General features: G+C 52.5%; 1 protein-coding gene across 1 annotated transcript in view; it reads right to left on the reverse strand.

Annotated features, from left to right (window-relative positions):
- Nucleotides 1-11560: 11560 nt before the first annotated feature.
- Nucleotides 11561-20875, reverse strand: part of IGFN1 (immunoglobulin like and fibronectin type III domain containing 1) — a 47197-nt gene continuing 37882 nt past the window's right edge. The window contains 6 exon segments of the mRNA XM_064272992.1: nucleotides 11561-11689; nucleotides 12212-12315; nucleotides 12426-12485; nucleotides 12531-12635; nucleotides 18511-18837; nucleotides 20091-20396. Of these exon segments, the coding sequence (XP_064129062.1) occupies nucleotides 11561-11689; nucleotides 12212-12315; nucleotides 12426-12485; nucleotides 12531-12635; nucleotides 18511-18837; nucleotides 20091-20396 (1031 nt within the window).

The raw sequence follows: 20875 nt of genomic DNA on the forward strand, positions 1-20875 counted from the left end.
GTGGGATTTGGGGTGATTTATTTCTTTCTTCTTTGCAGATGTCTGTGCTGGATTTTTATAATGAGCATGTACCATTTTTGAAAAAACCATTATGTAAAAAGCTTTAAAGGGTTAAAGTGAATGTAGCCTCCTTCCATGAGTCTGGTGAAGCCTCTGGTGACGGCATGGCCAGGATATAGGAGGGTGCTTCTTGGAGGAGATGGGGTGTGAGCTGGACCTTGAAGAGGGGCAGGGTTTGGAGAGCTGTTTTTTTTTTTTTTAATTTTTATTGTGCTTTAAGTGAAAGTTTACAAATCAGGTCACTTTCTCCTACAAAAATTTACATACACTTTGCTATATACTCCTAATTGTTCTCCCTCTGATGAGATACCACAGTACTTCCCTCCACTCTCTCTCCTCATGTACATTCAGGTAGCTTCTGGCCACCTCTGCCCTCTCATCTCCCCTCGAGACAGGAGATGCCAACATTGTCTCATGTGTCAGCTTGATCCAAGAAGCTTGTTCTTCACCAGTCTCATTTTCCATCCCCTATTCCAGTCTAATCCCTGTCTGAAGAGTCGGCTTTGGGAATGATGCCTGCCCTGGGGTAACAGAAGGTCTGGGGTCCATGGCCTCCGGGGTCCCTCCAGTCCCAGTCTGACCATTAAGTCTGGTCTTTTTTCAAGAATTTGGAGTCTGCATTCCACTGCTCTCCTGCTCCCTCAGGGTTTCTCTGTTGTGTTCCCTGTCAGGGCAGTCATTGGTGTGGCCAGGTACCATCTAGCTCTTCTGGTCTCAAGCTGATGTAATCTCTGGTTTATGTGGTCCTTTTTGTCTTTTAGGCTTATAATTATTTTGTGCCTTTGGTGTTCTTCATTATTCCTTGTTCCAGGTGGGTTGAGACCAATTGATGAATCTCAGATGGCCGCTTTGGGGAGCTGTTTTGCCGGGCATTCACATGAATTCTCTTATTTAACCTTCCATGGTCTATGGGGTAGGTAGTATCATTCCTTTAAGAATAAGGAAACTGACGCTCAAAGAGATACAGGGAAGAACATGCTGGACAGTCTGATAAAACAGGGACTTCAGTGCAGCAGGGAAGCCGAATGGCAGGGATCATACCTGGCTTCCCAGGGCAGGAGTTGAGCAGAACTCTGAGGGGGCGTGTGTCCCAGGCAGAGCAAGGAAGGCCCCGTACAAAGGCTCTGAAGTAGGACCTTGTAACTGTGTATGTGAAAAAAAGGGAGTGCCCTCAGCTGTGGCCTACGAATGAGCACACAGTGGCAATGAGGCTGGATCAGGAAGGGCACAGCAACTGGTGCCAAGTGACCAGAGGTGGTGCCTGCCATCCCGTGCCACAACGAACAGGTCCTGAGCCCCAGGGACTATCTTCCAGCCACAGCAAGCAGTGCTTGGTTAGGGCTGCAGGTCCTTATGGGCGTCCCTACACCCAAGTGAGGAGAGGGCCAGGGAGAGTGAAGCTGCAGCACCAGCTGGTTACGGTGGTGACGACGACGCCTGGAGGACACGGAGACTCGGCTCTCAGTTGGGGTCATGCTCTCAGAGGTCATAAATGGCTCTTCCTGCTCCTTTTGCCTCCCCAAAGGTCATTAAGTCATTAACTACCCAGGCAAGTGGCAATGACTGGTCTTGGTGCTCCTTATGTTACCCAGAGTCAACGTCCTTGGGACTCGAAACCCAAGGGTTCTGATTTGGGTCAACCGGCTTGTCAGAGCTTTGATACTCTGCTAGCACTGGTCATCGCTTGTATAGCGCAGCCATCATGGCACAGGAATCCTGGTTCACCGGGCAACCCCAATGAAGCCGGGCAGCCTCTCCCACTGTAAACGACAGAAGAGGATTCCAGGTCCAGACAGGGAGAGGGACTGAGAATGTCTTCACTTCCCCATGATTGCTTTGACTCTGAAGCTCATTCCCTTCCTTCTTTACTGGATGGGACTCCCAAACCCCACTCTCACCTCCCAAACTCTGAAAAACACCTCACAGGACAAGCTAGAAGTTAAGATTGCAGGCTTTCATGTCCAGTAAATTTTATTTGAATCATGGCTCTGCCACTTGCTAGCCGTGTGACCGAGGCCAAGTTAGTTAACCTCTCAGAGCCTCAGTTTCCTCATACATAAAAGAAAGATATGGTCTACTCCAGAGACCTGACGTGAGGATTAAAGGAGGCAGCTCAGACAACATATCTGACAAGGAGCAGCCCCTTTCTGCTCTTCCCTTTCCTTATTGCCATGGTTACTCATTTCCTTCCCACCCCAGATGTCTACTCAGATCTGGATTCCAGCTGATGACCTTGAACAGTCGATTTTCCCCTTTGGGCTCAGTTTCTTCACCGGCTCTGATAGGCTGTGAATCTAGTGCAACCACTTGGCCTCTGACCGCCTGACCCCAATCACAGGCCCATGGCTTGGGTCCCCATGTTTTGATTATATATTTCATCGAACCCTATCTATCCAAGATATTACCATTTCAACATGTAATCAATATAAAAATTATTGAGATATTTTATGCTCTCACATGAAGTGTTTGAAATCTGTGTGCTCCATAACCACATGGGGCTAGTGGCTACCATATTGGACTGAAAAGATCTTCAAGACAGAGAAGCCAAGAGTACCATGGTGAGGAGAGAAGGACAAGGGAAACACAACAAACGCTCATTCATGAATCATGACCACCTCCGACTTACTTACCTCCACAGGGTTCTATGCCCAAGGCCTGGCTGTGTGATTCCCACCCACCCTGCTCTGCGCCTGGCCCACCAGCCAATCCCTCACATTCCTCCCCACCTCAGGTCCTCTGGCCCTACTTGCCTCACTTCCGAGGGCAGCTCTGGGCTAGACTGTGAGGCATCAAGCACAATTCTGGGAACTACTCCTGCCAATTCTGTTCTCAGCAGGTTCCATACCTAGGGGAAGGGGAGAGAAGGGAAGAGAAAAGGCCCCTCTGGATCTCTGGCTCTGGGAGGGACTTGAGGACAGGTGATCTAGCCCCAAACCTCTGCCCACAACATTATTAAGAAATATTTACTGTGGCAGCCCAGTGACAGGCCCCGGGGAGGGGTGGTAAGTGGGCCAGACCAGTCCCTGCCCTCGCGGAGCTTCCATTCTAGAGGGCAGCAGAATTTCTGGGCGCTCAGGAGGCTTCCTTTCAGATTACTCTGGAAAGAGCCAGAGACCTGGAGATCTGGAACCCCAGGGGGAGTCAGAAGGGCTCCTTGCCCTCTGGCTTTTCATGCCCTGTGAGCAGCTGGGCCTGGAATCGATCCTCTGCCTCTCTCCTGTCATTCCTGGCATCCCCTGTCCACCTGAGGCTGTCTCTCTCCAGGGCCAGGAGTCCACCCCCATCCCATTTCCACCGGCCACCCTCAGGCCCAATCCAGGGAGGCTGGTTTGCCTGGTCACAAAATTCCTGAAAGAAGACAAACTCCCACATCTGCTATCTTGAGGAGGGAAACCACAATAGTCATACTCCCTGTTGACAACAGTTTCTGGGCAGGAACTACCCCCTTCTCCATGACACAGACTCTCCTCTTCATTCCTGGCATGTTTGCTGGGTGACTGTCAGGGTGGCTGATGTAAATCTCCCAGTGAAAGAGAGATGACCACTGAGACCAGGACTCTCCTGCCCTGCCGACTCCTCACTGTAGCTGACATTCCTGGAGGGAGCAGGGGTTTCTACATGAACTCGTTGTGTAACCCTGGGCTGCCCACTCTCTACTCTCAGACACTTTCCCATCTGTAAAATGGGGTAATAACACTGACTTTTTGGGATTGTCATAAGAATTAAATGAGGTCATGGATTTAAAGACTACGGCACTTAAGAAGTACCCAATCATAGGTCACCCCTCTGCCTTCTTTCCTACTAAAAGATCACCCCGTGAGGAAGAGCCTCCCTGCCATTGTCTCCCTGCCAGGAGTAAGGAGCATCTCGGGGTATCCAGCAGAGTCTGGGGTCCATTCCCCTCTCTCCAGAGTAGGGTCTCTCATTCAGGGACTTCAAAGTGTGTACCACGGCACCAAGGAGCTCACTGGGCCATGTGGAGCTACTGCGAGGGGTGGCTCCTTGGTAGTGGGGTTCTGGGCTCTTCATACCCAGTTCTATCTGAATGTTTCCACTTTTATCTGTTTTGTGTACTAAAAACCATACGGTTCCAAATATCATCGTTTGAAAAGAAATTTTGACACTCCAAAAGTCTGAAAAGTCACTATGGTATAACTTGCTCGTTTTATAGATTAGGGAAATGGAACCTCAAGGAAGCCTTGCCCAAGGCAACAGAGTCAGTGAGGAGAAGATCCTACAGCTGAAGGCAAAGTTCTTATGCTAAAACTGGGCTAACTCCAGCCCTGAAACAGGCAGCTACCACACAGAGGGGTGATGGAGTCAGAGCCCACAGCCTCTCCCACGACCAGGAGTGGCTGGCCTCCCCCAGTGTTCAGACTCAAGCTCAGCTGTCTACACCAGGGAAGGGACAGGGCCTTCAGCTCCCAGGCCTGGAGGAGCCCTGCCTTCCTGGATCCTGTGGGCTCAGGGAGGCGTCCTAGTCAGGGCTGAGCATAAGCAGTGACTGTGGGAGGCCCAGAGGCGGGCACACAGATCACGGGGAGTGAGTGCAGCCACAGCAAGGGCACCCATAGACCTGCTCCACCAGGGAGGTGGCATTGGGGCCTGTGTCAGGGAGGCAAGCTGATCAAGGAAAACATGCAGGGCTTCCCACGCACAAATTGGCATGAGCGCAGGGGGTCCCGCTGCAGGCCCTGCCCAGGTGACTATTTCGGGGAAGGGCCCTGAGGGGCGCTGGGAATGTGCTGTGTCTGGATTTGTCTACATTTGTCAAAGCTCATCAAAATGGATGCGGAAGGGCTGCGCATTTTTTACTCTATACCTCGATGACTAAAAAACCATCAGAGGGAGACAGGCATAGACGGTGGGAAACTGAACTGGGGCTGCCAAAGAGGTGTGTGCCTCCTTCCTGAGGTAGGCTGGGAAGACAGGCGGCATCTAGGGAGGGGCATGGCCCGTAGTCTGAAGAGGGAGCCCTGGGCACTAAGAGCTGCAGCCTCTGCCCAGAAGCGGATGCCAGCCACACCCATCTGTGTGTGCACATTTTACCAGACCCTGGTCTCTTCCCAGGCCTTCCTCCAGCACTGGGCCCCAAGACCTGCCCCAGGCCGTGATCAGCGTAACTCACTCTGTGTCGCTCCGCGGTCCTCAGCCCCACCCTCGGTGCTTGGGTGCTAGGTTGGGAGATCTGCCCCCACGTGATAGGAGGGGGATTTCCCTGCAGTCCGCTGACTGGTCTCTTCCTCCAGAGGGCCGGGGGCAGCCGAGAGGATTCTGGAAGGGCCTCGCGGGTACCTGCCCCCGCCCCAGATGACAGGGTGTGCATGGCCACCCGGCTTGGGGAGGCAGCTGGGAGCATGTCTCATCGCTTGGAAAGCCAAGTGCAAGCACGGACAGCTCCCTGATGCAGGCGGAGGGCGGGCGCATACTGCTTCCAGGCTTGTGCTTGGGGCTGCGGCCTGACCCCCACCTTCTCCACCAGGCCTGGGGCCGGGAAGTCCCATAGGGAGCATTACAGGAACCAAGTGCACTTTCTCAGGGGCCCGGAGCCTGGACGCTGGGTCTGGAGTCTTGGTGGGGAAGTGGCAGCCTTTCCTGGCTCTGGAATAGGAGGGACCCTGGGTGACAGCTCCCGGGGAAAGGCCAGGGCTGGGGGGTGGGGTGGATCTGCTAGCAGCAGCTCCCAGGAAACAACAAAGCCATACCTCTCTTACCTATAACAGGCGAGCGCTACCCACCCCAGCCTTGAGGGAGGCAAGCACTGTCTACCTCCAGGGTGACAACCACCAGAGAAGGAGCAGAGTGCCAAGGCCGCTCCACTGGCTGATGGCTGAGGTGGGGCCACCCCCTAGCTCCAGCTCAGGAGTTTGGCAGTGCCTGTGAGCCTGCAGGGATAGCCCACACGAACTAACTCCCTGATGGTTTAAAAGAAAAACACTCTCAGGAAGGAATTTGAAATGGTAAGCTCAGCAAAATTGGGGGCCTTGCCTCTCCCCGCAGCAATAGGAAGCAGCAAGCCAGGAAGCAGAGGGAGGCCTTGGCTGGGCCTGCAGGGGCCACCTTAGTCCTGTCCAGGACCATGCCGCCCCACCTGCCGCGTCCCTCCTTCCTCTGTGTCCCGCCCCCTCCCTCAGTGCACCGAGCCCACACACTCCCTAGGTCAAGCACAGCTGTTGGACGATGACCACGACTGCCAGCTTTACTGGCTGAGGCTGACCTTAGGGTGGGGTGGAACAGCAGGGTGGCATGAGCACTCAGTACCCCAAGTCTGCCACCCTGTGGTTTTGAAAACTGGCCTTTGGCCATGATCCCAGAGTTGGCCTTCGGAGCCAGGCCACAGCCCCATGTGGGTGAGGAGGGGGCTCTTGTCTTGGGCTTTGTCCCCTCCACATCCTAGCCCTGAGCTGTGAGGATGTCCATGAGGCCTCCTGGAAAACAGGCCTCCGGCTGTGTGAGCTGTCAGCAGGGGCTGGGGAGAGGAGGCAAGGGGGCACACAGGCAGGAGAGTGTGCTGGAGAACTGTTAGGTGCAGGTGCAGGGGTCTGGGAGTTCTGCTGGGGAGGGAAAGGCTCCCCTCCAAGGAGAGGCCAGAGGTAACAGGTAGCAGCCCAGGAGGATGGAAGATCACTGAGCTGGGAGGAACCCTCCCCAGCAGCTGTCAGCAGGCAGCTTCCAACCAGGCCAAACTGCTGAGGAGAAGCTCCTTTCCCCAGCTCCCCATGGAGCCCCACCCTCCCTACACCTGTGCCCAGCCTGTGGCCCATATCCCAGGTACCTCACCTAGGACACCATGTCCCAGCAAGCAGGCAGAGCTGTCAGCAGCTGAGGCCGCACCCCTGAGGTGTTTCTCCTCTCTCCTGGCCAGCGCCACCCTCCCCCCCCGGCTCCGTCCTACCCACCCACCCACCACTGAGGTGGGCACGAGCCCTGCTTAGTCATCCAGAGAGGGTGTCACGTCAGGGAGCCCAATTCCAGCTCAGGCCCATGGCCCCTGGTGAGGCCTGGCCTCAGTTTCCTCTGCCTCCAGCCCTGCCCACTCTTCCGTGGTACCATGGCACCTGCCCCTTGAGGGGACCCTATGGTTGGTCCAGTCCCAGCCCTGGGTCTTGGAGCCCGGGCCCCAAGGAAGCTCGGCTGTGGCTGTGCCCTCCACACCCCTCCTTGACCCTCAAGGAGACCCCCAGCCTGGGACCCAGGGAAGAAGAGAGGAGGCTCTGATATGTGGGCTGGGGAGGGCTCAGGCCAAGTCAGGGACCTGGCCTCTACACCACCCCTCTCCTCCTAAGGGTCTAGCCAGGTAAGGAGGAAGAAGCCTGAATTCTGCCTGGGATCCAGAAGGGAAGGGATGAGAGAGCAGGTGCTGCTTGGGGAGGGGAGAAGGCAGAGCAGGTGGGGAGCAGCAGAAGAGGGAAGATGGGTCCAGTCTGGGCCCACTGGCCCTCCACTCCCCACCCAGCCCCTCCCTCATGCACATGCCATCCAAGACACTCTGACCTTGGGGGCCCTGCCCTGCCACCCTGCCAGCCTCCACTCTGAAGCCCCTCTCAGTGACACCCAGGGCCCAGCCTGACTTTCAGAAGACCCCAGGTTGAGAGTCTGGCTAGGCAGAGAACCACAGAGGGCAGTTCAGGGAGGCGGCTAGGAGCCCCAGGCCAGGCACAGGGCTCTTGGGTCTGGCACTCAGTTCTCTACAGAAAGACCTAGGGGAAGAGGCAGAGGGAGTGGGAGAACCTGCTGGTGCCCACTGCCCTGGCCCTGTCTTCCATCCCTTCACCAGATTCCATAAACAGCCCTTTCTACTTTCCCAACCTGCCACCTCAGAGGTCAAAATTCTCCAGCCCCGCTGCAAAGCCTGTGGCGCCACCTGGTGGCCAACTCTGGGATGGTAGTCCAGCTGGCAGGGACTTAGAGGAGGGGGCCAAGTCAGGCCTGCTCCCTTCCCCAGCTCTACCCATCGTCTCCACCCTACTGGGCTCTCCTGGGGGCTCCTAGGCCTTCAGCTGCTGGACTCCCTGCTCTGGATGCCTTCCACCTGCTCCGGCTACAGCCCCAGTGCCTGCCGTTGTTCCTTGCTGGTGGAGGAGATCTGGGCCGTGCTGGCCTCCACCTGGGGCCCTGAAAGGAGATTTAGAAATAACAGCAGTGCCTTGATGTCCTCACAACAGCGCTGTGGGGTAAGTTCTATTATTATCTCCATTTTACAGACAAGGAACTGGGCTCCAAGATATTAAATAACTTTGCCTAAGGCCACAGGCTAGTAAATGACAATGCTGGAGATGAACTGCACTTCCAGGATACTCAGCACCTCCCCGCTGTAGGAACCCTGTGGTGGACCCGAGTAGAAAGAACACTAGACAGGGAGTTTGGTTTTAAGCCCACCTTAACTCAGTGTGGGACTTTGGGCAAGGCCCTTCCCCTCTTTGGGCCTTATCCGTCCTCTGAGAGAGTCAGACCCGACAATCTCTGTGAGTCCTCTGGGCTGGACTGGCTGCAGTACACTTCCTCTCTCCCACAGGTCACAGAAGTGCCCACGGAAAGGTGCTAAGTGAGGCCCTGAGTGTCTGATGCGTGATGTTTGAAATGTGTCCTCAATCACTATAGTCAAGTACTCAGTGACACTCTCCTTCTTGGCCCAACTGTCTTTCTTCTAGGAAGCACTCATGGCAATTCCCTTAAAACCCTCAGCCTCCCCATCTATCATGGCCATCAAAGCCCTGCTCTCACTGAGCTCCGGGCTCCAGCTACTGAGGGCTTCTTTCTGGTGATTTGAAGGGCCTTTCCCTGGCCTCTGAGTCTCTGCAGGGGCTGGTTCTCCCCCGAGAATCCCCTTCCCTCACCTCTTCGCCTGCAAACTCCCCACCCTTCCGGCCTCAGCCCGGACCAGCAAGGGCCACCAGGCACCCAGCCCCTCACATGGGATGGTTTGGCTGTGAGGCCATTCTTCAAGAACCTCAGTAAGACGGGGAACTGGCTGTCACCACTGTATTCTCAGTGTCTGGTGCTGAAACATGGCGTGCAATAGCTTCAAAAAAACTCAAGAACTTGTGTTCACGACCTGATTCGACAATCATCACCTACTTGTGTTTACTTAGTCATGCGGCGCTTGGCCTGTATTTGTTTTTATCCACTTTCCTGTCTCCTGTACCTCCTGTTCACCTAAGGATTGGAGTTATGCTGCTCCCCTGCCCCCCAACACACAGAAGTCAGGGAGGGGTCATTGCTGCTGGGGCTCCTCAAATCCTGACTTCGGCCTGGTCTGCTGGCTACCCGGAATCCACTCGCAAGTGTCCTGGGGGATGTGCCTGTCACATTGCCACAGCCCAGCCTGTGCCATACTCCGCTTCTCTGGGAGGGATTCTTGCTGGCCCCACCCCTGGGGAAATGCACACCTGTTAAGCGCTGGAGGTAGGGAGGCCCACCCCCACCATGGCAGACAGCGTCAGAAGTACAGACCAAGCAGGAGGGAACCTTAAGTGTCTTGTAGTCCAACCTACTTGTGCACAGAGAAGTAAACTGAGGCACAGCTAGGGGAGGGGCTTGCCCAAGGTCTCTCGGAGCTTAGATCCGAGGTCAGGTCTCCTGGCCCAGGGCTCTTCCCCTCCCTGTGGTCCTGGGTGCCGCAGGGTGGGTCTCCACAGAGACGGGAGTCCCTGATCTGCCTCCCAGCATGGCCCCACCTTTGGGACCCAGGCCTGCTGGTGGAGGGGGAGTGTTGAAGGACTGACTGGGAGGACTCTCCCCGGCAGGAGACAGCAGCGGAGCCCTGCCCTCTAGCCTCTGTCTTCCCAGGCCGACTTCCTGCTCCCAGAGGGATTTGGATCCCAAACAACCTGGCTGTGAAGGCTATTATTAATAGTCAAACATTGATATTCTAACATCAACTGGGCACCTGCCAGAAGCTAAGCACTTCCACACAAATTCATCGTTTAATCCCGGCAACCACAGAACACAGGCCTTATCACCCTCATTTGGTGGATGAGGGGCTGGAGTGTCCCTGAGGTCTCCTGGAGGCTGGTGGCCAGGGACTCCACAAGGCACTCCAGACAGGAGTCTGATGCCTGGGCCCAGTCCAGCTGTTAGCTGAGCAGCTTCAAGGGACCCTGCTTCAGGTGGGCCAGCCTCTCCTGCAGTGTGCCTTCTGGTCCGGCAGCTCCATCCTGGCCCAGAGAGCCTGGGCCAGTCTCACCCGCGGTGGGGAGGGGGCTTTGCCCAGTATCTTTTCAAGCTCCCCTGTGGCTTCTCAGAGCTCCTGCCCCTGCTGGGTCTGCACAGTCCCAATCTCAACCAGCTCCTGCTCCAGGACCCCACATTACAGCTCTGCAACATGGCAAAGCAGGGAGTCACCTTATCTGAGCCATGTCCTGCGCAAATGCTGCTCTCTTAGCCATTTATGGTTACAACAGCCCATAGGGCACCTTCTCCGTGCCAGCCCCTATGGGAGGCATTTTATGGACTTTTATTCTCACAGCTCCTTGAAGGGAGTACGGTTTTTGTGTCCACTTTACTAATAAGGAAGTCGAGGTTTAGAGAGGTTAAGTAACTTGCCCAACATCACACAGCTGGTGAGTTTATTGAATTGAGACATCAGTCTGACTCCAAAGCCCATAATTTAATTACTACCCTGTTCACTATCAAAATGTGAGTATCTATTGTGTGCCAGGCATTATTTTAGACCTGGGGATAGAGCAATAAACAAAAATGACAGTGTTTTGTTCTCATGGAGCCTATATGCCCATGGGAAGAAACAGACACAAGGCAAACCAGTAAAATGAATGTCAGCGATAAGTGCTTTAGAGAAAGCTGTTGTTAGTTTCCATCAAGTCAATTCTGACTCACAGTGACCCCATGTATGCAGAGGACAACTGCTCCATAGGGTTTTCAAGGCTGCGACCTTTCAGAAGCAGATCACCAGGCCTTTCTTCAAGGTGCCTCTGGGTGGGTTCAAACCACCAACCTTTCAGCTAGTAGTCGAGTGCTTAACTGTTTGTGCCACCAGGGACTCCAATGAAGAAGGATAAGCCAAGGAAAATGGACAGGAACTGCTGGGGTAGGGGAGGGGTGTTGCCATTTGAAATAAGGTGGCCAGAAAAGACCTCACTGAGAAGATGGCTGAGCACTGACCTGAAGGAGGTGAGTGACCCACACAGTGTCTGGAGGAAGCCTCTTACAGCTGGGACCAGCAAGAACAGTGAGGCTGGAGCAAAGGGAACCAGTAGCTGAGCTCAGAGAGGAAAGAAGGGCCTGAGACTCCCCAGAGAGTGATGCTGGGTGGAGTGACAGGACTTAACAAAAAGAAGTCAATCCTTTGGAATCCCAGAAGAGCTTAAATCAGCTGTGGGTGGAACCAGGATTCTCATTCACCCCACATCCACTGAATCACTTCATCAGCCCTGCAGTGTGGAGAGGCCTGTAAGGGAGGATGGACTAATCTTACAGCCATGCGGCAAATCCATGGTAGGACAGGGGCAAAAACTCAGACCCTTATCTCCGAGAACTAGGTTCATTCCTGTCTCTGGGCCCCTCTGTCCATCACCCACCCGTGAAGTGTCCCATCTCCAGGCGGCTCCTTGGCCAGAGCAAAAGGGGAATTGCCCAGATGACAATGTCTGTTCCTTTGCCTCATCAGGATCTGGGGGAAGAGTGGAAAGAGATACTGTTTCCTTGGCACAGGGGTATATGCTAGTTTGTACCCAGAAGCTCTGTCCTCCCCAACCAGCACCATGCCTGACTTTCACCTGGGCTGCAGGGTCTCCAACCCAGCCAGTGTCTTTTTAGGGTGGTGGGTTAGAGTCTGGATTGAGGAGAGATATCAGTGAGGTCCCTGCTGTGCTTGCTCTTGGCATCCATGGACAGGACTAGGCCCAGCTCCGCCACTAACCTAGCTATGTGGTTGGACAAGGCCCTTGCCCTCTTTGGGCCTCAGTTTCCTACACTGTAAAGTCAGAGTGATGGACTGTTTAAAGAAGGCGGGTCCTAAACAGTGGTCTGACCCTTTCAGAATGGCTTGGGGGGCACCTCCTTCCATGGATGCGGTGGAGGTAAAGCAGTACCCAGTTTGGATTGGTACCACCGGCCTCCAGTAGCACACACTTCCTTGCCCCCTGCCGAGCACCGCCTACTACAGAAGCCTAAGGCTGCGCCCTCTGCCTACTTGCTCGCTGAGCTTGTCCGGACTGTCCTGCAGCCTCTGCACCGTGGCCCCCAGTGTCTGCAGCTGGGACGTGAGCAGCCAAGCCTGCAGCCCCACGCCGACCGCTGCCAGCAGTAGGGCAGCCAGGAGTAGTCTGGCCCTGCGGACCCGGGGCTCCAGCGCGCAACCACTGGGGGGAGTGCTCCGAACTCCTGTAGGCTGTCTTCCAGCTCACCTGTGAGTGCCTCAACGCCATGCCTGCGCCACACAAGGCTAGGCCCCGGCCTGCGACCACCTGTCGGGCAGCCAAGGGCAAGGCTACACAGAGCCCTCAGCTCACCCCTCGGCGCGTCCCACAGCGCGAGAGCCCAGTGCGCCCCGGGCCCAAAGCGGCCGGGAAGGGTCATCAGGGCAACCGGCTTCTGATTGGCTGCTGAGCTGCAGCCTTGGCCAATAAGGGGAAAGAGAGCGAGCCCTGGGCTCACTCAGCGAGCAGGTGGAGCCCAGAAGGGGCCTGGGCGAGGAGGGGCGACGCTGCGTGTAGCTGAGTGTTGGTAGGGGACGGGATGTGACTCGGCGAGCCCATGTGGGCTGGGAGGGCAGGTACCCGCCAGCGAGGGCTCTCTGCGCTTCCTGTGAGAACGAAGTTGTCATTATTTTATCTCATATTTCCTTTACCCTCTCACCAAAGCAGACGGTACCCAGCAATTCTACATTATCTTTTATAACTTGGTGCAGGTGAATGAACTTTTTTCCTATGCAGGGTCATCGCCCTTCGAAAATTATGTACAAGTAAAAGGCACTGTAATTTAGTTTAAAAGACAGACGCGGGGAACATCTCACTCACTCACCTTAAAATTAAGAACAGAAGAAATGCAACACAAATAAATCTGCAATGTTTGTCACAAATCAATGCATTCAGCAGCGCTCTTTTAATGTGATGTATTCCATATCAAAGTCAATCAAGGTGAGAAGGTGAGTCAGGCAAGAAGGGGGAGGAAGCAAAAAAAAGGGGGGGGAAGGTGAAGAAAAAGAAGAGAAATTCAGCACAGATTTTTGTGCAATGGTTCATTTCTTGTTTTTGTTGTTTAATACAGCATACATACACATGTGTATAAATGTAATTTTTAAGTTTAAGGAATGATAATAAAGTAAACTCCCTGTAACCACTATCAAATTAAGAGAGAGCTCATTACAGGTTCCTTAAATGCCTCCTCTTAGCTCCGCCCCAGTCTTATCCGCTTACTTTCTCCCAGGAGCAGCCATTATCCTGACACTTTATTTTCTTTGTAGTTGTACCACGTATGCATGCGTCCTAAACAATGTGTGTTTAGTTTTGTGGAGTTTGGACCTTTATGTAAATTAATCATACTGAATTTAGCATATGTAACTTGCTTCTTTCCCTCAAATTGTTTTTGAGATACATCCATGCTGATGAGTGAAGCAGACGTCCAGTCTTTTTCAAAGCTTTATTACATTTCATTGTATTTTTTTAACCATTCTCCTATGGATAGGATATCGGGTTGTTTGCAGTTCGTGGCTATTACAATAGCCACAATGCTGCTATAACATCCTTCTACAAAGGACACCTTTACAAAAGTTTCTTGTCTAGACTATAGATCTAGGAGTAGAATTGTTGAGTCAGAGGGCATAAGCCTAATGTTCAACATTGTCAGAAAATACCAGAAGGTTCTACCAACTTACACTCCTACCAGCAGAGGGTGAGAGCTTCCATTTCTTTACAGTCTCACCAACCCATGTAACAGAGGTGAATTGTCACACAACTACGGTTTTATTTTGCACCTCGAGGATTACAAGGGGAGCCCTGGTGGTGCAGTGGTAAGGAGCTCGGCTGCTAGCCAAAAGGTTGGCAGTTTGAACCCACCAGCTGCTCCTTGGAAGCCCTAATGGGCAGTTCTACTCTGTCCTATTGGGTCACTATGAGTCAGAACTGGTTTCACAGCAACGGGCTTGGTTTTCGGTTTGCAGAGTTACAAGGAACCCTGGTGGTACATGGTAAAGCCCTTAGCTGCCAGCCAGAAGGTCGGTGGTTTGAATTCACCATCTGCTCTTTGTAAATCCTGTGGGGCAGCTCTACTTTGTCTTATAGGCTTGCTATAAATTGGAATTGACTCTATGGCAATGGGCTTGGGTTTTGGTTTTAGGGTCACAGATGGGGTTACACACCTTTCATATATTTATGGGCCAATGTTTGTATTATTGAATGCTTTATCTATATCTATGGAGAGGATCATATGGTTTATATCCTTTAATATCATTGTGATGAATTATGTTAATTCCTAATATTAACCCAATGTTGCAGCTCTGGTATAAACCTATCATGGTCATGAACATTTTTCCTCCTTTTTGGATTCAGTTTGCTATTCCAGTTTTGCTAAGGGTTTTGCGTCTATTTTAATAAATTAGATTGACTTATAATTTTGCTCTTTCATCCTTGTGGTTCTGGTATCATGGTTAGGCTAACCTCATTTGATAAGTTAGGGAGTGTCCTTTTTTCTTCTGTTCTCTGGAGAAATCTGCAAAGTTTGTGAATGATCCTCAGACATCTGGAAGGACTATTCACCTGTCAGCCTGCTGAGCTATGCTTTCTTTGTGAGAAAGTGTTTAATTACCAAGTGATCTTCTTTAACGATATAGGCTCTTCAGGTTCTCTATTTCTTCTGAGTCTGTTTTGATAAATTATTTTTTCTAGGAATTTACCCATTCATCAAAATTTTCAAATGTATTAATATAGAGTTTTAAGTAATATCCTTTGTCCTGGCTGAACTGGTAATTATGGCCTCTTTTTTATTCTTAACAATGCTTATTTTTGCCATTTCTGTTTTTTCCTTGAGGCTTGTCAATAGTATTAGTCATTTCAAATAAATAATTTTTAAATTTGATTATCCTCCCTATTATGTGTTTTTTTAATTTATTAATTTCTTATCTTTATTGTTTTCTTTTAATTTCTTTAAATTTGTTCTACTTTCCCCCCCCACTTTTAAAAAGTTAGTTGCTATCTTAGGGTAGGCTAACTACTTTAACAAATAACCTCCAAATCTCAGTTTTATTGTTGTCTTGTGCTGTCAAATAGATTCTGACTTGTGGCAACCCCATGCGTTACACAGTAGAATTACTCCATAAAGATCCAAAGATTTCTAGGCTGTAGTCTTCACAGAAGCAGATTCCCAGACCTTTTCTTCCTTGGAGCCTTAGAACGACTCTGTAAAGATCCAAAGATTTCTGGGCTGTAATCTTTATGGAAGCGGATCACCTAACCTCTTCTTCCTTGGTGCCACGGATTGGGTTCCAAACAACCACCTTTTGGTTACCAGCTGAGTGCAAAGTTTGTGCCACCCAGGGACCTTACTTAACACAATTAAAATTGATTTCTCATATCACAGTCCAGTGTGGAATGGCATGGAAGACCTTGTTCTCCATGAAATTATTTAAGGTCACCAACTGGCTCCCCCATATTCTGGGACAGAGTCCTACAAAGGATTCTTTGTATTCCGCTGGTCGATGAAGGCAGAGAGGCTGCATATATGTTTGCACGGGAGCTTTTAGGGGTAGATGTGGCAGTTATACACAGTACTTCGGCCCCATTCCACTGAACTCAGTCATACAATCAAGGCCCAGCATGCCATGAGCACTGGGTCTCAGCCTCCGGGGAAACCCTCCTGTTCTCCCCATTTTTGACACCTCAGCAGATAGGCCTGAGGCCCTGCCCTCCCCCAATCTCCAGGACCCTGAGCTTGGAAGGCACTTATAAGAACAGCCCCACAGAGGCTGAGGTTTCCAGCCATGCCTCTCAGTGTCTGAGTGAGTCTTCTCTTCCCATGGCCCCATTTTGCCCTGCTGTAGTAGGACCAAAGGACCTTCAGAAAAGAACAAACACAGCAGAGATGGCAAGAGAAATCCCCAGGCAACTGGCCCTTGACAGGTTTCCTTGGTAAGGGCAGGGGTGAACCATAGCCGACATTGACAAAGGTCATGTGGTCCATTCCACTGCCTCTGGAGAGACAACTCTCTCTCCAATTCAGAAATGTCTGTCTAATCACTGATTCTGACACGCATCCTCAAGCCCTCCTCCTGTGATGCCAGGGGAGGCAGAGAAAGCAGAAGACTGGGTCTGAGCGCGGGCAGTGAGGAGCAGACTGTGCTCCAGATCACCGGGTGACCTGCTGGGCATCTGAGCTGACTTCCTCAGGGAGGGTGGGACTCGCTCTTTGCCAGGGCTCCCTCCCCTCCTTCTGGCCCTTCGAACTCTGGGATATGTCCTGGGAACCTGAGAGGGTCAGTGGACATGCCTTGCTCCAGTGGCCCGTGGTGTGGGGATGAGGCCTGGTGAGAGCTTCTTCACAGGAAAGGGAGACATCTGACCTGTAGCAGGGGCAGTGAGGGTGTGGAGAAGGTGCGGGAGGCCCTCAGGACCTCGTGTGAGTCAAAATCCTCATACACTTGACAATCTCTCTCCTGCCCCCTCTGACAGGAGTTCAGAGTAGAGCCTGGAGTGGGATTTTCCCCAAACTCAGGCCCTTTCTGGCCCCGGGGAGTGGTAGGCATATGAAAGTAGTTAGCAAACCTCATGTTTCCCACACACGTAGCCCCCGGAGGGGCCTCTAGCCCTGCAGCTCACAGGATTTTCACCAGACAGAGGAGTGCCAGGAACATGGCCCCAAATAAAGGAGGCCTCTTCGCCCTATAGCCCCTCTAGTCTTTCTCGGTCTTTCCGCCCTTGGTATCGGCTGCATTCAGGAGAAGAGCTGAGTCTTCCATCGAGCCAGGCCCCACTCATCTCCACAACTAGAGCCTGGTACAAAGGCTCTGAGTTGGGAATATTCCCTCCAACACACCAACTCCAAGTTAATTTGCAAGTGATTTGTCTGTATTCACCCAATGTTTTAATGAAGAAAAGAACAGAAAGAATTCCCAGACACATACACACACACTTGCCCTTGATGCCCTAGTACTCACCCAGGTCCTCTGACCTTCCTCACTCTTCCCTCCCTGTGGTCACAGCAGGCCCAGCGGGTCCCTCTCTTTCTCCCTTTAGGGGCCCAGGCTAGGAAAGCAAGGAGTTGGCCTCTACTCTGCAAACAGGTTCTCACTGGCTCTCCTGACAAGGAGAAGAAAGGAACCCAAAGGGTGAGCATGGGGCAGACTCAGTGTAATCCCATCTAGTGACTTAGCTTGGGGTCAGGAGGCTGAATGCTGCCCCCCACCCTTCTTCTTTTTCCTCCTAGTCTGCCCAGGAGCCCCTCATGCCTATCTCCCTTGGGTCTGGGCACTACCAGTGGCCCCCAGACTCTTGGGGTTTGCTCCCCAGGCCTGCATGGGTGTCAGGAATGAAACTGTGGCTGCTGGGCCGGGCAAGGCCATCCCAGGTTGAGGCAGGGCTAGGAGCTGGATTCTGCAAGATACAAACACCAGGCTATTCCAGTTGCTTGGGAAGGGGCTGTAGCCCTCCCACCCCTGCTAAGTGGTGGTGGCAGAACAGTGTAGGTGTTAGGCCCGAAGGCTCTGCCACCAGGGTGGGTGGATTCAAGTCCAAAGCCACCACGTGCTCTGTAAGCTTGGGCAAGGTCCTTCCCTGGCCCCTCTGGCAAACATAACCACCCCCAACCACCAGCTTCTGTTCATGACTAGGTGTGTGCACAAGCTGGGGCATCTTGAAAGTGGCTTCCTAAGTGACATGGCATAGATGCCATGAAGAGATATTCTGGTGACTCAGTGCTCAAGGGCCATTTTTGCACAAAAGCCAATTCTGAATGATTAAAAATGTCTAGGAGTTACTTTTTTTTTTTTTGGCTTGTTATTCAAATGTAAGATGTTTCAAGCACCATATGGGAAAAGGCATATTCTTATTAACATGTATTTTTGCTTTGCTGAAAACGGGGCTACCAATAAGAGAATCAGCACAGACGGTTGGACACTAAATATGAGTTGGGCATATTTATACAGGAGCAACACAGAAGAAGTCTCTGACTGTCTCCTCTTGGAATTTGTTGCAAAGCCATGCTGGGAAGCTTAGGTGGGCAGCATGCAGCCTCTTAAACCAAGAGTTGTTCATCACTGATTGAATCCAACTGTTTCTTTACAGATGGGTATATGGAGTGATTGCCAGGTTACATAACAGTTCATACAGAGCCAGCCTTAGACGCCTGGTGTCCTGACCCCCAGCCCAATCACTCTAATGTGGGACAGGTCCCCTTCAGAAGGGGCTCCCTGAAGGCAGGCAATGGCTGCTGCTCCTCTGCCTCTTCCTCTCCCACCCCACCCCACCAGCTTGGCCCCTTTCTCAGGGCAGCCACCATTACCTATGACGATGAGGGTGGCTGTGCTGACAGCCTGGCCCAGTGTGTTTTCAGCCACAGCCTTGTACTGGCCACTGTCCTTGAGGGACACGCTGGGGATGATCAGGGAGCACACGCCCAGCACATTGGTGCTGTAGACCGCAGGGTTTCCTTCCAGGCTCTGATCATCTTTGAACCAGGTGACGTGAGGTCTGGGAGAGCCCCGCACGGCACAGCTCATGCAGCACTCGGAGCCCTGTGGCAGCAGGTGAACCCGCAGGCCCACCGGGAACCAGGGCTTCTGGCTTAGGTTGGGCTCCTGGTAGCTTGGAGCCTTCACCGTGAACCTACCTGTGGTGAAAGTTCAGGACAAGTAGAGGGTCAGAAAATGAGGAAGGCCTAGCCGATGCACTGGGGTAGGAAGAAATAGGCAGTGCTACTTAGGTGCTGGAGCCCTGGTGGTGCAGTGGTTAAGAGTACAGCTGCTAACCAAAAGGTCGGCAGTTTGAATCCACCAGCCACTCTTTGGAAACTCTATGGGGGCAGTTCTGCTCTGTCCTATAGGGTTGCTATGAGTCGGAATTGACTCAATGGCAATGGTTTTTTTTTTTTTTTTTTACTTAGGTGCTGTCTGGGGGAAGGTGGTGGACTTCCTGCCACATGTTACCTGCAAATCTGATCTTCAAGGGCTGAGTCATTTTTTTATCCTTTTCATAAAATACTTCGGATTAATTTTTTTATCCACATAGCTCAATACACATTAGAACATACAAATTAGAATACACAGAAAATCAAAAGAAAGAAAAAATCACGCATAATCTCACTACCTACAGATCACCAACATTAACAATGAGATGTGGAAACTTCCAGACATTTTTGTAGTTTATAAAAATGTAATCACCCATCTCATTTTATTCATTATTTCGTGTTGTTGTTGTTGTTTGCTTTTTTGTTTTGTATTTAATTTCAATTTTTTTTCCATCTCATTTTATAGTCCACTTTTTTTAGTGATTACTTTTAAGATCCACATCTATTTGACTGTAAAATGCACTTCATTTTCAAAGAAATATTAACCTCCGGTGGCCCAATGGTCAAGCACTTGGCTGCTAACCGAAAGGTTGGCAATTCAAACCCACCCAGGGTCTCAGAGAAGGATCTGGCGATCTGCTCCGGTAAAGATGACAGCCTAGAAAACCCTGTGGGGGAAGTTCTGCTTTGTCACATGGGGTTGCCATGAGTCAGAATCGACTTGATGACGCTCAACAATTTACCTTATTGCCTGCCACTGCCCTTGAGAATCCCCCTAAAGCCATCCCAGACACCCCACAGCCCTTCACACTCTCGCTGGGACCCGCCATGAGTCACGGACACAGAGGACGTCACCGTAGGTGTGTATGAGACAGGAGGTGGGAAGAAAAACAGGCTGTGTCTAGCTGTTCATTTAGAAGTGCTCCCACCATTTCTGCCATTGTTCCCCCCCGACCTCCTCCAGCCCCCGCGCCGCCCTGGGCTTCAGTGCGCAGCAGTGGGTACTGCAGCCCCCTGAGCGCTTGGCCCTGGCGGCTCCGCTGGCCCTGGGGGCCTGAGGCAGGAGGAGCGCTCACCTCGACGCCGGGGGATGTACCAGGGCTGTCTGGTGTCTGAGGGTCTGCTGGCCCCCAGCTGGTTCTTGGCCACCACCCGGAAGTGGTACTCGTGGCCAGGGAGGACGTTTAGGAGGGTGAAGCGGTTGGTGTGGACACGGTCAGCCACCTCCCACCAGGAGCCCTTTGCGGCGGAGCGCGTGAGCACCGTGTAGTGCAGCGGGCCACCCCCGGTCTCGGCCTCGTCCGGGGACGGCTCCCACTCGGCGGTCACCATCCCAGGCACGTTTTCCTGCAGATGGATGGGCCCCGGTGCCCGCGGGCACGCTGCGGAAGAGGCAGAGAGAGCCCGCGTTAGCGGGGACCCGGCGGAGAGAGCCCGCGTTAGGAGGGACCCGGCAGAGAGAGCCCGCGTTAGGGGGGACCCGGCGGAGAGAGCCCGCGTTAGGGGGGACCCGGCAGAGCACTTGAAAACGATCACGAGCTTCTGCTGCGGCACCCCCCCCCCCCACTCCCCAAGTCTTCGGGGTCCCCTGGGAATGCAGCCTTAGAGGCTGCTGGTGGCTGGAGCCGGAGAGCTCCACCAGGGATACGGTCATGGCTAGGGGGTGGAAAATGTCTCCAAAAATCATAATTTTAACTCACTTTAGTTTTTAAACAAAATGACACAGGACATGGAGTGTTTTTTTTTTTTTCTCTCTCTTTGGGCAGAGGTAGGAACTTCACATAACCAAGTTATAGAACCCCGTTGTGGGTCTGTACCATCCTTTCTGTATATCCAGAAATTCCTTAAGGTCAGGGGCTGT

This window comes from Loxodonta africana, chromosome 20 (genome assembly GCF_030014295.1).
Source record: "Loxodonta africana isolate mLoxAfr1 chromosome 20, mLoxAfr1.hap2, whole genome shotgun sequence".
NCBI lineage: Eukaryota > Metazoa > Chordata > Mammalia > Proboscidea > Elephantidae > Loxodonta > Loxodonta africana.